This window comes from Panthera tigris, chromosome D3 (assembly GCF_018350195.1).
Source record: "Panthera tigris isolate Pti1 chromosome D3, P.tigris_Pti1_mat1.1, whole genome shotgun sequence".
Lineage (NCBI taxonomy): Eukaryota > Metazoa > Chordata > Mammalia > Carnivora > Felidae > Panthera > Panthera tigris.
Window position 1 is genome coordinate 45,707,364 of NC_056671.1, and position 12,072 is coordinate 45,719,435.

Here is a 12,072-nt window from a genome sequence, read left to right on the forward strand (position 1 = left end):
AGGATGGATTAATGTTTATCTTTGGGGTCCTCTGAAACTCCCAAGTTCTAATAATCTTCCTTTCTTCCTGTCTTTCTCTAGTCTAAAGCGAGAGATGCGGAAGCTTGCCCAGGAGGACTGCGGCTTTGAGGAGCCCACGGTGGCCATGGCCTTTGTCTATTTTGAGAAGCTCGCCCTCAAGGGAAAGCTAAACAAACAGAACCGGAAGCTTTGTGCTGGAGCATGTGTACTATTAGCAGCCAAAATCGGAAGTGACCTCAAAAAACACGAAGTCAAGCATTTAATTGACGTAAGTGACCTGAGTCCTGTTGGCTGAGGGAGCACCTGGGAAGAGCCTGGTAATGATCCTGCCCAGAATTCTGATTGTTAGTAGCCACTGCGAGACCAGGGCCGTGAGGTCATCCTGCAGCAGATGTCTGGCCCCACATCTAAGGCTGTCCTAGAACAGAGGGATGATCCACTTTGACAAGATCCCCCCCCCCCCCATATTGGGTCTGGCCATAAAAATCAATTTTTGGACACCATGAGGGGTGAAATTATTCTCAAAGCCACAGAAGCCACTGTAATGGAAAGGGGACTTATGAGCAATGTGACCCACAGCGTGTCCATCAGACCTTGGCTTCCTGTGGCCTTAGTTGCCTCATCTTTGGGGAAGGGTATGGGTTTGATTCAGTAGTATCTTCTTTTAAAGGAGAGCCCCATCAAAGCAAAGCAACCTTGATCTTAGATGGATATGTGAATGCCTGTTTTAAAATACAGTGTATTCATAGAAAATTTGAGATATAGTAAAGCCAACAGATCAGGAGACAGTTGCCATTGAAAAGTTAGCTTACACAGTTCCCAAAAGAAGTCTCTTAGCTCTATCTGCCATAACAAAATACCATGGACGGGGCAGCTTAAATATTGGCTTTTCCCAGTTCTGGAGACTGGGAAGTTCAAAACTAAGGTGCCAGCTGCTTCATCTCCTGATGAGAGTCGTCTCCTTGGCTTGTGGATGGCTTCCTCCTCACAGTGTCCTCCCCTTGCACAGAAAGAGCAAGCAGGCTCCCTGGTCTCTTCTTACAGGGGCACTAATTACATTGTGAGGACTCCACGTATCAGCTCCTCAACCTGACCATGTCCTAAAGCCTCCCGATTAATATCATGCTAGAGGATAGGGTGTCAACATGCATTTGGCGGGGTAGGCAGCATACCTTGGGGGGGCCATGTGGGGAAGTACCAGGGTTGGTTAGGAGGCGGAGGGAGAAGGGGATAATGTGGGCAGGAGTCTTCACTCTGGCTTCCACAGGAAGGAACAGGCAAGGCAGCCTAAGCAGGCTTAGGACTGGATAGCTAGACTAATTTCAGTGGACTTTAGGGCATGGGGGCCGCCCTACTTACCTCCTGGCCCTGCGTCATTAGGGCAGGTGGATAGAGGCCCAGAGAAGGTTGGGGTGCAGGCCTTGGATCGGTTGTTTTGGGTATGAAAGGTGTGCCCCCAGGCAGGTTGTTCACCCTCTCTAGGAATTGGCTGACCCTGAAAGTGGCCGTGCCTCCAGGATCAGCAAGGCCCCAGATGTCAAACCTCAGAATACAGAACACACAAGACATGCCTAACATGATGCCCTTTATGTCTAGTTGTGCAGCTGTCTCCGTGGCAAAGGAGAGCAGAAAGGAAGCTAATGTAGGTATTCCCCACATAAGAAAGAGCATTCTTTTTGCTTTAATTTACCATTTTAATTATTCGTAAGTTTACAGTTGAGTTGTATTAAGTACACTCATATTGTTGTGGCCATCACCACCGTCCAGCTCCAGAACCTTTTCAGCTTGCAAAATTGAAACTCTTTTCCCATTAAGCAATAACTCTCCACTCCCTCTGCCTCCCAGGCCCTGGCAACCAGCACATTCTGCTTTCTGCCTCTCTGAGCTAGTCTGTTCTAGGGACCTCACGGAAGTGGAATCACACACCGTTTGTCTTTTGTGACTGGCTTTATCTCCTTGCATTAGGTCTTCAAGATTCATCCATTTTGTAACATGTGTTACAACTTCCTTCCTTTTTAAGACTAAATAATATTCCACTGTATGTGTATTGCCCATTTTGTTTATCCGTTCATCCATCCGTGGAAGAAAGAATGTTCTTTAGGTCAGTGCTTTGCTGCTTCTAAGAAATGGTGCATAATCCTCTAGCTTGTATAGTATATACTTTTAGGAACATGGAGGGGAACTTTGGTTACTAAATCTGAGAATCAACAGGTTTACATAGATACTAACTGAACTAATAATCTTGACAAGTGTGAGGTTGTGTACATTTAGTTGTAGCCGAGTAATAGACCAGACAGTGTGTCCATGCAGGATATACAGGCAGTGGTTTTGACATTTGCAGTAGCAGTTAATTTGACACAGGGTCCCAGCCCTGTTATAATCAGTGGCCACCAATGGCTCTGCGGGGGAGTTTTGTTTTGTTTTGTTTTTTAAGCCCAAACCGGTTAAGCCAGAGCAGAATGTGTCCTGGCAAAAACAAGGCCTTCCCTGCCCACCCTCCCCTGGTCGTTCTCCTTCATCTCTCCTCCAGCAGCGCCCACAGCTGGGTGGATTGAGCTCTGCCCCACACCAGATTGTCTGGCATCCTCTGCCCTTAGAAGATGACATAGTTTGTTTCTACCCCTACTGCCAATGGGACAAAGATGACCAATTCTCAGCGTTGGGTCGTGTGGAAAGGCATGGAGCGTGGTGCTTTCTGCTGCCAAACCATGTGTGTTTGACCTTTGCACTCCCCTCCCCCCCACCCCCGGCCATGGAGGTGGCTGAGGTGCTTCATGGTGTGTATTCTGGTGGCAGCGGGGAGCCCCTGGGTGCAAGCTAAACACAGCCGCGTGCTCCGGCCGTTCACATGCACACACTCAGGCTGTGTGACACCCTAGAAGGGAGCTGATCTCAACAGGTCTTGGGTCTTCGTGTGTGAAAGGACCAAACTACATAGAGCCCGCCCACCCAATCCTGAACTTCCCAGGTGGTCATTGCTGTTGTAGATGATGTGCGATCTTTTTAGTCTTCCCTCTAAGCCTGAATAAGCTACTTGTAACAGGTGGAGTTGAAATCTCAATTGAGTTGGTATCTCAGCGTTGCCTTTACTGTCCCATTTCACCTTAGGCTCAACTATTTACCCTCTTGACCCTGTTTTCTCTCCTCTGTAAAGTGGGCATAAATGTCACATTGAACTTATAAGATTATTGAGAGAGTAAATGAAGTCGTGGGATGTACTTGATCTAAGTACTTGATCTTGTACTAAGATTACTGAGAGAGTAAATGAAGTCGTGGGACCGTGGTCCCTCTCTCACCAGGACTGAGAGAGGGAAGTACAGCTGAAGCCTGCCTCCCTTTCTTCCTCCACAGTCTTGCCTGTAATGGGTTTCTCTGTAAACACTCATTGGCTGGTGGGTAGAGAGCTTACATGTGGAGAAAGGCAAGGACTTTGATTGCAAAGCTGATATGCTCTTGGTTTCCTTTCATTCCATTGCAGAAACTGGAAGAGAAGTTCCGGCTGAATAGACGAGAACTGATTGCCTTTGAATTCCCAGTGTTAGTGGCCTTGGAGTTTGCTCTTCATCTGCCGGAGCACGAGGTCATGCCCCATTACAGACGCCTGGTGCAGAGCTCCTAGCACAGGCCCTAAGAAGGGCCAGGGACCACTTCCTCTGAGCTTGCAGAACAGCACTTACTACTGGAAATGCAAAAATAGAACTCGACATACCAGCCTTTTTTCCTCTCCACATGTTTTCGTGTAGGGCAGTACCGGAAACTTTTCAGGGAGTCTTGGTCTGGCTAGCTGGGATGACCCACGAGCAGTTTATTACTCAGCGGGGGAAGGGGAGAACGGTGCGTAAGATGGTACAGGGCCTTTCCCCTGGCGACATTCTGCAGCTGTCCCCTCCCTGCTGTTCTTCCCGGGCATGCACAGACCTCGCCAGTGCAGTACAGGGCCTTCTCTCCAGACCTGGTCCAACTCAGTGCAAAGTTCTAGAGCAGAGTGGGGAGAGAATTTGCAGCAGCTGGGGGAACGCTTTGAAAACATACCCTCACTGTGTCAAAAGAGTGTGCCAATCTATTTTCGTATCAGCTCTTGGAAATGCACTTTCCCCCGGAGCGTGTGAGTGTGAGAATGTGTGTGTCTGACCGATATCACGTCAGCCCTCGGCCCCCAAAGCCGGTCCCGCCCACCAGAGAGCAGACCTCCACCTGGGGTCGTGAGCCAGGCTGACCTTCAGCAGTTAGTTCTAGATCAGCTCTGGATCGTAATCACTCTCCGCTCCACACCAGATTGTCTGGCATCCCCTGCCCTTAGAAGGTGACGTAGTTTCTGTTACTGCTCCTACCACCAACGGGACAAAGATGACAAGTTCGCGGTGTCGGGTCGTGTGGAAAGGCATGGAGCGTGGTGCTCTATACCTTTCTGCTGCCACACCTTGTGTATGCGTTTGACTTTCGCACTTTTCCCACCGTGGAGACGGCTGGGGTTGTGCTCCGTGGTGTGTGTTCCTGTACTCTATGTTAGAGTGCATAATAAGCACGTTTATTGTGCTATATATATATAAATGTTTTATAAGATTCCAGAATAGGGGTAAGACGCATGATGGGTGTTTCGAGGCTTCTGACCGCTGGGATAAACTGCTCTTGAGCTGTGGTTCGGTCACCTGAGGAGGCAGCGACCTATCTGCCACATAAGGCTGGCTGTGCCGAATGGGGACTGTAGCTTATACGAACTGGCTGGGATGACGTCACCACACCATCCCCTCGCAGCCACGAGAGGTGCCTGCTGGAGTTCACCTGACAAGAAAGCCTGTGGCCATGTAAAAAGAATTAAAATATTTTGTTTCTATATACATGTGTGTATGTGTAGGTGCATATGTCACCAGTCACCTCATGCCCTGCCCCTGTCCCCATCTGTGCACAGAGTGGGAGCTTCTCCGGTCACCCCAGAGAACGGGTGACAGGGGAGCTGAGCGGGCACAGCTTTGGTTAGCGGAGCCAAAAAAAAAATCGCCACACGGGACAGGAATTCAAGGAACAGCTGGGGAGAGAACAGGTTGAATACTCCCCTGCTCCAGAGTCCTAGATTTAACTGAACTTAGTACTAAATACTTTGCCACAGCATTTCCTTGGCTGGATTCAGTTGTAAGACAGGGCTAGACGAACGTGATCTCTAAGCCAACGTGTAAGGGGCGCCCGCTGTTCGTGAAGCAAACTGGGAATGAGGCATAGTGTTTGGAGCGTCTGTCACCTGAAGTAAACATGCTCTTGACCTTCCCCTCCTGGTGTCTGTCACTTGCTCTCTGATAAGCCACCCCAGACTCTCCACCTGCTCGGCTCCCTGGTGAGTGCCTGGCAGATGGAAAGCCTTTCTGAGGAGCAAGGCCACTAGGATCTAAAATTGCCCACAGAGCTCCCCACCGTCCATCTGCCTTGAATCTCCTGCCAGGCTCAGAGGGACATCTGATAGGGTAACACATGCCACCGAGGTCCTTCCTGTGTCTTAAGTCAGGCCAGTATTTTTGAATGGGGGGCCATTTAGTTTTTAGCAAAGTTAGCAAGCTGAACTTGGTCCATTTTTTTTAAGACAGTTTTAAACTATTTTGGCCTGTGGATTTGTTGAGTGGGGAGTTTTAATTTAGTTGGGAGGGGTGCTAAGAAGGAAAGATTTTTGTCAAAAGGCTTCTTTTTGCTTGTCCTTAACCTGAGCTTTTTGGAGGTAAAGGAGGATGAGACCGAGGTAAGGGATGGTCATTGCCAGAGCAGCCCCCATAATCTGGTACATCCCAGGGCTTTGACTAGGAGTCAGGGAGCCTGAGTCTGTGTGGAGAGGAGGCCACTCCACAGACTGTTCTAGAAGACCGTGAGTTTCTGCCCTTTCATCCTCCACCACAAGGGGCGGGTTTAGCCCTTGCCAGCCCAGCTTCCTCAGACTTGCTTCGATGCCTCTCCAGCTCTCCGCATGCACAAATGTCTGTGGGGAAGCCACGCCCGGCCACATGCCCCACAGGCTAGCACTAGCTGCCCTGCCTCACGTGGTTCCCCCAGACCGGCCTCTCCTCGGACTGGACTGTTAGGTAAGAGATGGAACCCAACCGAGCCGACAGGCTAGGGCAGCCACTGGGGAGGAGGGGCCCCCACCTCCCAGAGCAGCTGCCCCCGGGGGGGGGGCCTGAGCCAGCCCAGTGACGGCAGAGGTCACTCCTTTCCCTCCATTTCCCCCAGTCAAACCTAGATGGACACAGGAAACACGCCAAATGCAAAGCTGATCGTTCTGTGGGTTTTTCCTTGTTTTTAACTTAAACCTCCCCCCTACTACAGTTTCTATGGTCTTCACCCAGCAGGCCCGTTTCAGGGTGGTCCCTTACTGCACATAAACCACTCCATACCACAGCCCCTACCTACCCTTCTGATGTGGGAGCAGGTGACATTGGATATCCCTTCCCATCTCCTTGTTACTCTGTCCTGTCCCCTTCATGCCCCAACAGCAAACAATAAAACTTACAGCCCCTGCTGCTGACTTGTTTCAGACGTCTCTGGTTCAGGGCGGCAGGCCTCTCCCTCTGGCCACCTCTACGACTCAGAGCCTGAAGCTGCCGTGCCCCCCACCCTCACCTTGCAATCTGCTGGAGAACATTTGAGCCAGGTAGTTTTGTTACCTGTTAGTCATGTCCAGTGATGGGGTGGAGGGGGGAGTCCTTCAAAGAATGGGGTGTATGAGGGGAGCATCCTAGGGGTAGTCTTGAGTTTCTCTTCTGAAGGCTGTCAGGGCTGTTAAGGACCACGCCGGCCATGTCACGGCAGGGCCAGGTAGGAGAGTGCTGGCAGCCGGGGAAGAGAGGAAACATCAAGGCTATAAATCCGGAGTCACGTGTCGTTAACACCAAGGATCGGTGAAAGAAATGATCTTGCTGCCAAAGGACCTCCCTGTGGAATGCTAGAGTGCTAGCTCAGAGCCCCCACCCCATAAAGGGACAGACTCCAGAAAGTCTGCAACACAGGGCTGAAGCATGCAAACTCCCCTGGCAAGTAAGGTGCTTGCCTACACACCATCGCCACTACCGTCCGGCTACTCAAAGTGTGGTCCAAGGACCACAGCATCGGCATCACCTGGGGGCTTGTTCCAAAGGCAGAATCTGCAGCTTCCCGAGATTCCATGAAGATCCACAGACATTAATGTCTTAGAGTCACTGTTCCAAATAAGCACAGAAAACCTTTTTGTCTAAAAAAAAATAACCACCTATCATACAGAGTTATCTAAGATAGAAAAAGAGGCAGACACTGGAGATGGTTAATTCAACAACAGTAACATACCACCAGTCTCTCGCTGAAAGGTACTTTTGACATTGGATTCCCTAAGCCACTGCCTCTAACATTCTCTGGATGCACATGGCCGAAAGATCTCAACTGGACAGAGCGACAGCTCATTTACTGTAAATCGGAGCTGGCTCACAGGAGATCGCCTCCTCTAATGTTGATTGGTGTTGCTGCTCAGACAAGGTCTGTGCCCCGGGCTCTTGGGCCTATGGCTGAAGAGTTTGGTACCAAAGGCAACTCCCCAGGGCTGCTGCGGGGGCTGGATAGTCATGACCTTGGGGACATCACGGGTGAGCACACCTCCATTTTGCTTTTTCATTGGGGTCCACCTACCATTTTTTAATACATTGGGCTCTGTGGGTGACAAGAGGACCCCAAGAGCCTGCCCCCGAGGGGCTTCCAGAGGTTAAGGAAGGACTACTGGGGGTGGGTAGAAGGCACCTCTACCAGGAGCCATGATACTAATCTCCAGAGGGACCCCTGAATGCAGACGCTCAAAAGCCAAGCTCCAGGGCAGGCCTGGAGTGGAGGAGTCCAAGGCAGCAGGTACCTGGATGACAAGGCAGGCCAAGTTAGAGCCATTGTTTGGTCCTAGGAGTGGAGCCCACAAAGACAGGCAGGATGAAACTGGGGACTCCTTACCAGGGCGCCTGGGCGGGCTGATGAGAAGCCAGAGTCACGAACTGTGATAGGCGGTTGGACGTTGGGCACTGATGGCTGGTGGGGCAGAGCCGGGGAGGACTTCATACTCACCAAGCAGATTCCACACGCCAGACCTGTGCTAGGCACTTAGACCACATGTTCTTAGTCAACCCTTAAACAAACTATAAAATTAGGGGTCATGCTCCCGTTTCACAGATGGGAGAGACAGGCTCTGAAAGTCACTTTCCCAAGAGCACACAGTTATGAAATGGTAAAGGCAGGATTCAAATCCAGGTCTGTCTCATTCCAAAGCCCAACCAGCCGTCCTGCCTCAAGCTGGATCAAAACAGAGAAGCTAAGAAAGCGGGAGGCCGTTGCTCAGCTGCCCTCAGATGTCCCCCTTGAACTGCTGCCCTGATGGACCCTCAGGGGAGGGGGGGCCTTCCCCCCCACCCACACAGCAGCCACCAGCCCTTTCTGGGCAGAAAGAAGAAGGGATCTGGAGCTGCTAAGTCCAGAGCACTGTCCTCTGGGATACGAGCAGGCTTCGAGGCTGATGTGGGACACATTTCTGGGCCCTGGGAGAACTGGGGCTTTGTAGAAAACTCGCTTCTGCAACAGGTGAGCCAAGGGGCTTTTGCATCTAAGTGGAAGATCACAGTGTAACGTGCCAGCGTCGGTGGCCACCAACATCCGACCAGTTTCCCATTGTTTATGTATGGGTTTTCCACTGTGTGTTATAATTATCACAAATTCTCTTTGCCTCTTGACTCTGCATGTTCCCTGGCTGCTATCCCTCCTATCCGTAGATGACTAGGAAACGCATATTTGTTTTTCTCTAAGATGAGGCCAAGTACAACCTGGGCAGGCAGTCAGCTGGCAGGAAAGGCCACACTGCAGTGGAGTCCAGAGAACGGCTTAGGGGTTATGAGCTGCTTGAGACTTCACCCCTCCACCCTCAAATGTTACTTGCAGAACACAGGCCTCGTCAGATGTGCACAGAGACCATTTCACGGTCATTAACTGTTACTCTAGACCACAGGGTTCAGGAGGACAGGAACAGTACTCGCTGCCACATCCCCGAGCACTCAGCGCAGTGCGTGGTACGCAGAATTCACCAAATAAATGTTGGTCAAGTCTAATGAGCCATCATCACAAAACAATCCCTTCTTCGGGCGAATTATCAGTCGGTTCTCTGCTCGGGTCTTGCTCAGCTCTGACCCCACAGACCACAGCACCCAAGCGCCCTCGCCCTCTGGCTGCTGATTTGGCTCTGCCGAGGATAAAAAAGAGAAGAAGGAGGTCCAGCTCTCTGGCTCCACAGCCCAACCCCCACCTCACCCAAAGGGCCCTGCTAGTCCTGGGGTCTCTTGGCCTTCATGGTCCCTTAACCCATCCACACCTCCATAAACAGTTTGCTCACTGAACTCACTTTAATTGCCTCCCTATTGCAAGTGCCAACCCCACCTGGCACACCCAGTTGACAGGCTAGTGACACTGTGTTTCATCAAGCAGGAGCAATTGGGAAAACAAGCATTCTATACTTCCAAATCATTCTGGAAAGAAACAGTGAAAACTGACCCACTGAACCATTAAGAAGAAGTGAGAACTGTCAAAAAAATCATGTGCCTTAAAAAGGCGGGGGGGGGGGGGGGGGGCGGGGTGCTTGGGTGGCTCAGTTAAGCGTCTGACTCGGTTTTGGCTCAGGTCATGATCTCAGGGTTGGTGGGTTCAAGCCCCACATCAGGCTCTGTGCTGACAGCACGGAGCCTACTTGGGACATTCTCTCTCTTTCTCTGCCCCTCCCCTGCTTGCACATGTTCTCTCAAAATAAACATTAAAAAAAAAAAAAAAAAAAAAAAAAAAAGACAGTTTGGCTACAATGAACCTGATTCTGAAAACGGCCCTCCTCAGGGTGGTATCCAGACCCCCTCTCCACCAAATGGACCTTCCTTTGAAACCTCAGGGTTCTTGGTCATTCCTTCATGAGGGGCTTTGAACAGGAGCTGATCAAGATGACAAAACAAAACAAAACAAAACAAAACAATCAGTGGGTCCATAGGAGGGAGGCTGATGGCATCTTCTGGCAGAACTACTATCAATTATTTTTTAAAAGCTCTTGAGTTCCAGACCTCACCCACCAGCTCAGTCCTAGTCCTACTGGGGTGCAGTAGGTGAGGTGGGGGTCACTGTGTCAGTCCTCCCAAAAGGTACCCCTCAGGCCTGATGGGACATTGATGCATTCAGGCTGCTAGGGATTTCAGCCTTAATTTTTTTTTTTTTTTTTTTAGTATTTATTTTTGAGAGAGAGAGAGAGCACACATGCGCATGAGCAACGGAGCAGGGGAGGAGCAGAGAGAAGGAGACACAGAATCCAAAGCAGGCTCCAGGCTCTGAGCTGCCAGCACAGAGCCCGATGCAGGGCTCAAACCCATAAACCTTCAGATCGTGACCTGGGCCGAAGTCAGACACTTAACCAACTGAGCCACCCGGGGACCCCTCTAGCCTAAGTTTTTAGAGGAGAACTCCCGCAGGCCAAAGAGGCAGGCAGGTGTGTAAAGGTATAAAGACAGTGGTGGTGAGCAGCCCGAGGGCCCCGAGCACTAGGACAGCTGGGATGGCGAGCACTGTGCAGCTGCCTGGCTGGCGCTGAAGAGCACCCAGCTCTCTCACAGCCCAGCGGGAGCCTCAGCGACCTCCCTCACTTTGGGGGAGAGACACGGAGGACGGCCTGTGGGCGTGGCCTGCGCTGCAGGGCCCAGCCTGAACCACCTGCGCGCCCACCCAAGGCCACAGCTGAGCCCACTCATCCTGTGAACCAGGCGCGACGGGTCCTCCTGCCTCCACACACTCAGACACACACACGGACACACTCACAGACAAGCTTACACCCGCCCCCCTGCCCCCCACGGCATTGGATGTCATTTTCTCACGACCCAGGAACAAGCCCCTCCCGCACGGTCACCAGCGGCAGAGGGCGGAGGCGTGGAGCAGGGCCGGGATGCAGAGTCGGAGACGGTGTATGCCCCGCCCCGTTCACAGCACGGTTATGCCAGCCGTCAGCCAGAGCTGGCCCTGAGGACTCGGATGTCCCCATCCCACATCCCACGTTTCTAGTCGGAGGGCCGTGGTGCCGGGCAGCGCACAGCGGTATTTCGCTCATGTTCTCACACCCCTGAGAGGCGCCTCTCCATTCTTGTCCCCACTGCTGGGGGGGACAGGGGTGCTGGCTGCGTCTCAGGGACCCACGAGCTGGGCGAGGCGCAGTGACTGCCTCCACAAGGTGGCTGCTCCCACACCTGTCGGCCAGCAAATGGGCCCTGGATGCCTCGCTGCTGTCTTTAGCTCCAATTACCCGCCACGTGCTGATGGCAGCAACCCCAAGTCCTTGTGTCACCAGAGCTCCCTCCCTCCACAGCCCCAGGTGTCACCCTGCCAGGTGGAGCCGCCTGGTGGCTTCTCTCCCCCTAATCTCCTCCCTTCCAAAGGTTTCCCGTGCCCAGAACCAGGAAGCCTGGGCAGAGTGGGCCTGGCGGCCGGGCCTGGTAGCCTGGGTCCCCCACTCAGGGGAGGGAGTGGTGACAAACAGCCTAGAGAGTGGGGGGGGCCCCCCTGACCCTTGGTCCTGCAACCGCGTCTGCACTGGGCCCGACACCAGAGTCTCAGAAGCCAAAGGCGCTGGCACCGCGTCTCCATCAGAGCCCAGGTGGAAATGCCACCAGTTTCACAGCTCACCCCGAAGAACCAGGGCAGTTGAGCAGGGAGACGGACCCCGCCTAGCCAGCTGCTGTGCAGCCAGCCCTCACAACAACACCCAGGGCTGGGACGAGGCTGCCTCCTCACCCTCACCGCCCAGCAGACGCCCCAGGCCACACCGCATATCACAGGTTCATTCCCGCATAGCCACAGCCCTGCAGTCCGGGCAGCAACAGAAAGTTTCTCACAGTTTTGGAGGCTCGCAGTCTGAGACGGAGGTGCTGGCAGGGTTGGTTGGCTTCCTCTGGGGTCTCTCCTGCGGCCTCTTCTTCCTTTTCTCTGTGCCTACACATCCCTGGTGTCTCTTCGGGGGCCCAGCTTTTTCCTTTTCTTCTAAAGGCAACAGTCAGA

At 52.4% G+C, this 12,072-nt stretch overlaps 1 protein-coding gene across 6 annotated transcripts in view; it reads left to right on the forward strand.

The window, feature by feature from the left end:
• Positions 1 to 4,857, forward strand: part of CABLES1 (Cdk5 and Abl enzyme substrate 1) — a 129,300-nt gene extending 124,443 nt beyond the window's left edge. For all 6 annotated transcript variants that reach the window (XM_042962120.1, XM_042962119.1, XM_042962117.1 and 3 more), the window contains 2 exons: positions 82 to 289; positions 3,500 to 4,857. In XM_042962120.1, the coding sequence (XP_042818054.1) occupies positions 82 to 289; positions 3,500 to 3,640 (349 nt within the window). In that variant the 3' untranslated portion in view covers positions 3,641 to 4,857. The remainder of the gene's footprint in view (positions 1 to 81; positions 290 to 3,499) is intronic.
• Positions 4,858 to 12,072: the final 7,215 nt, after the last annotated feature.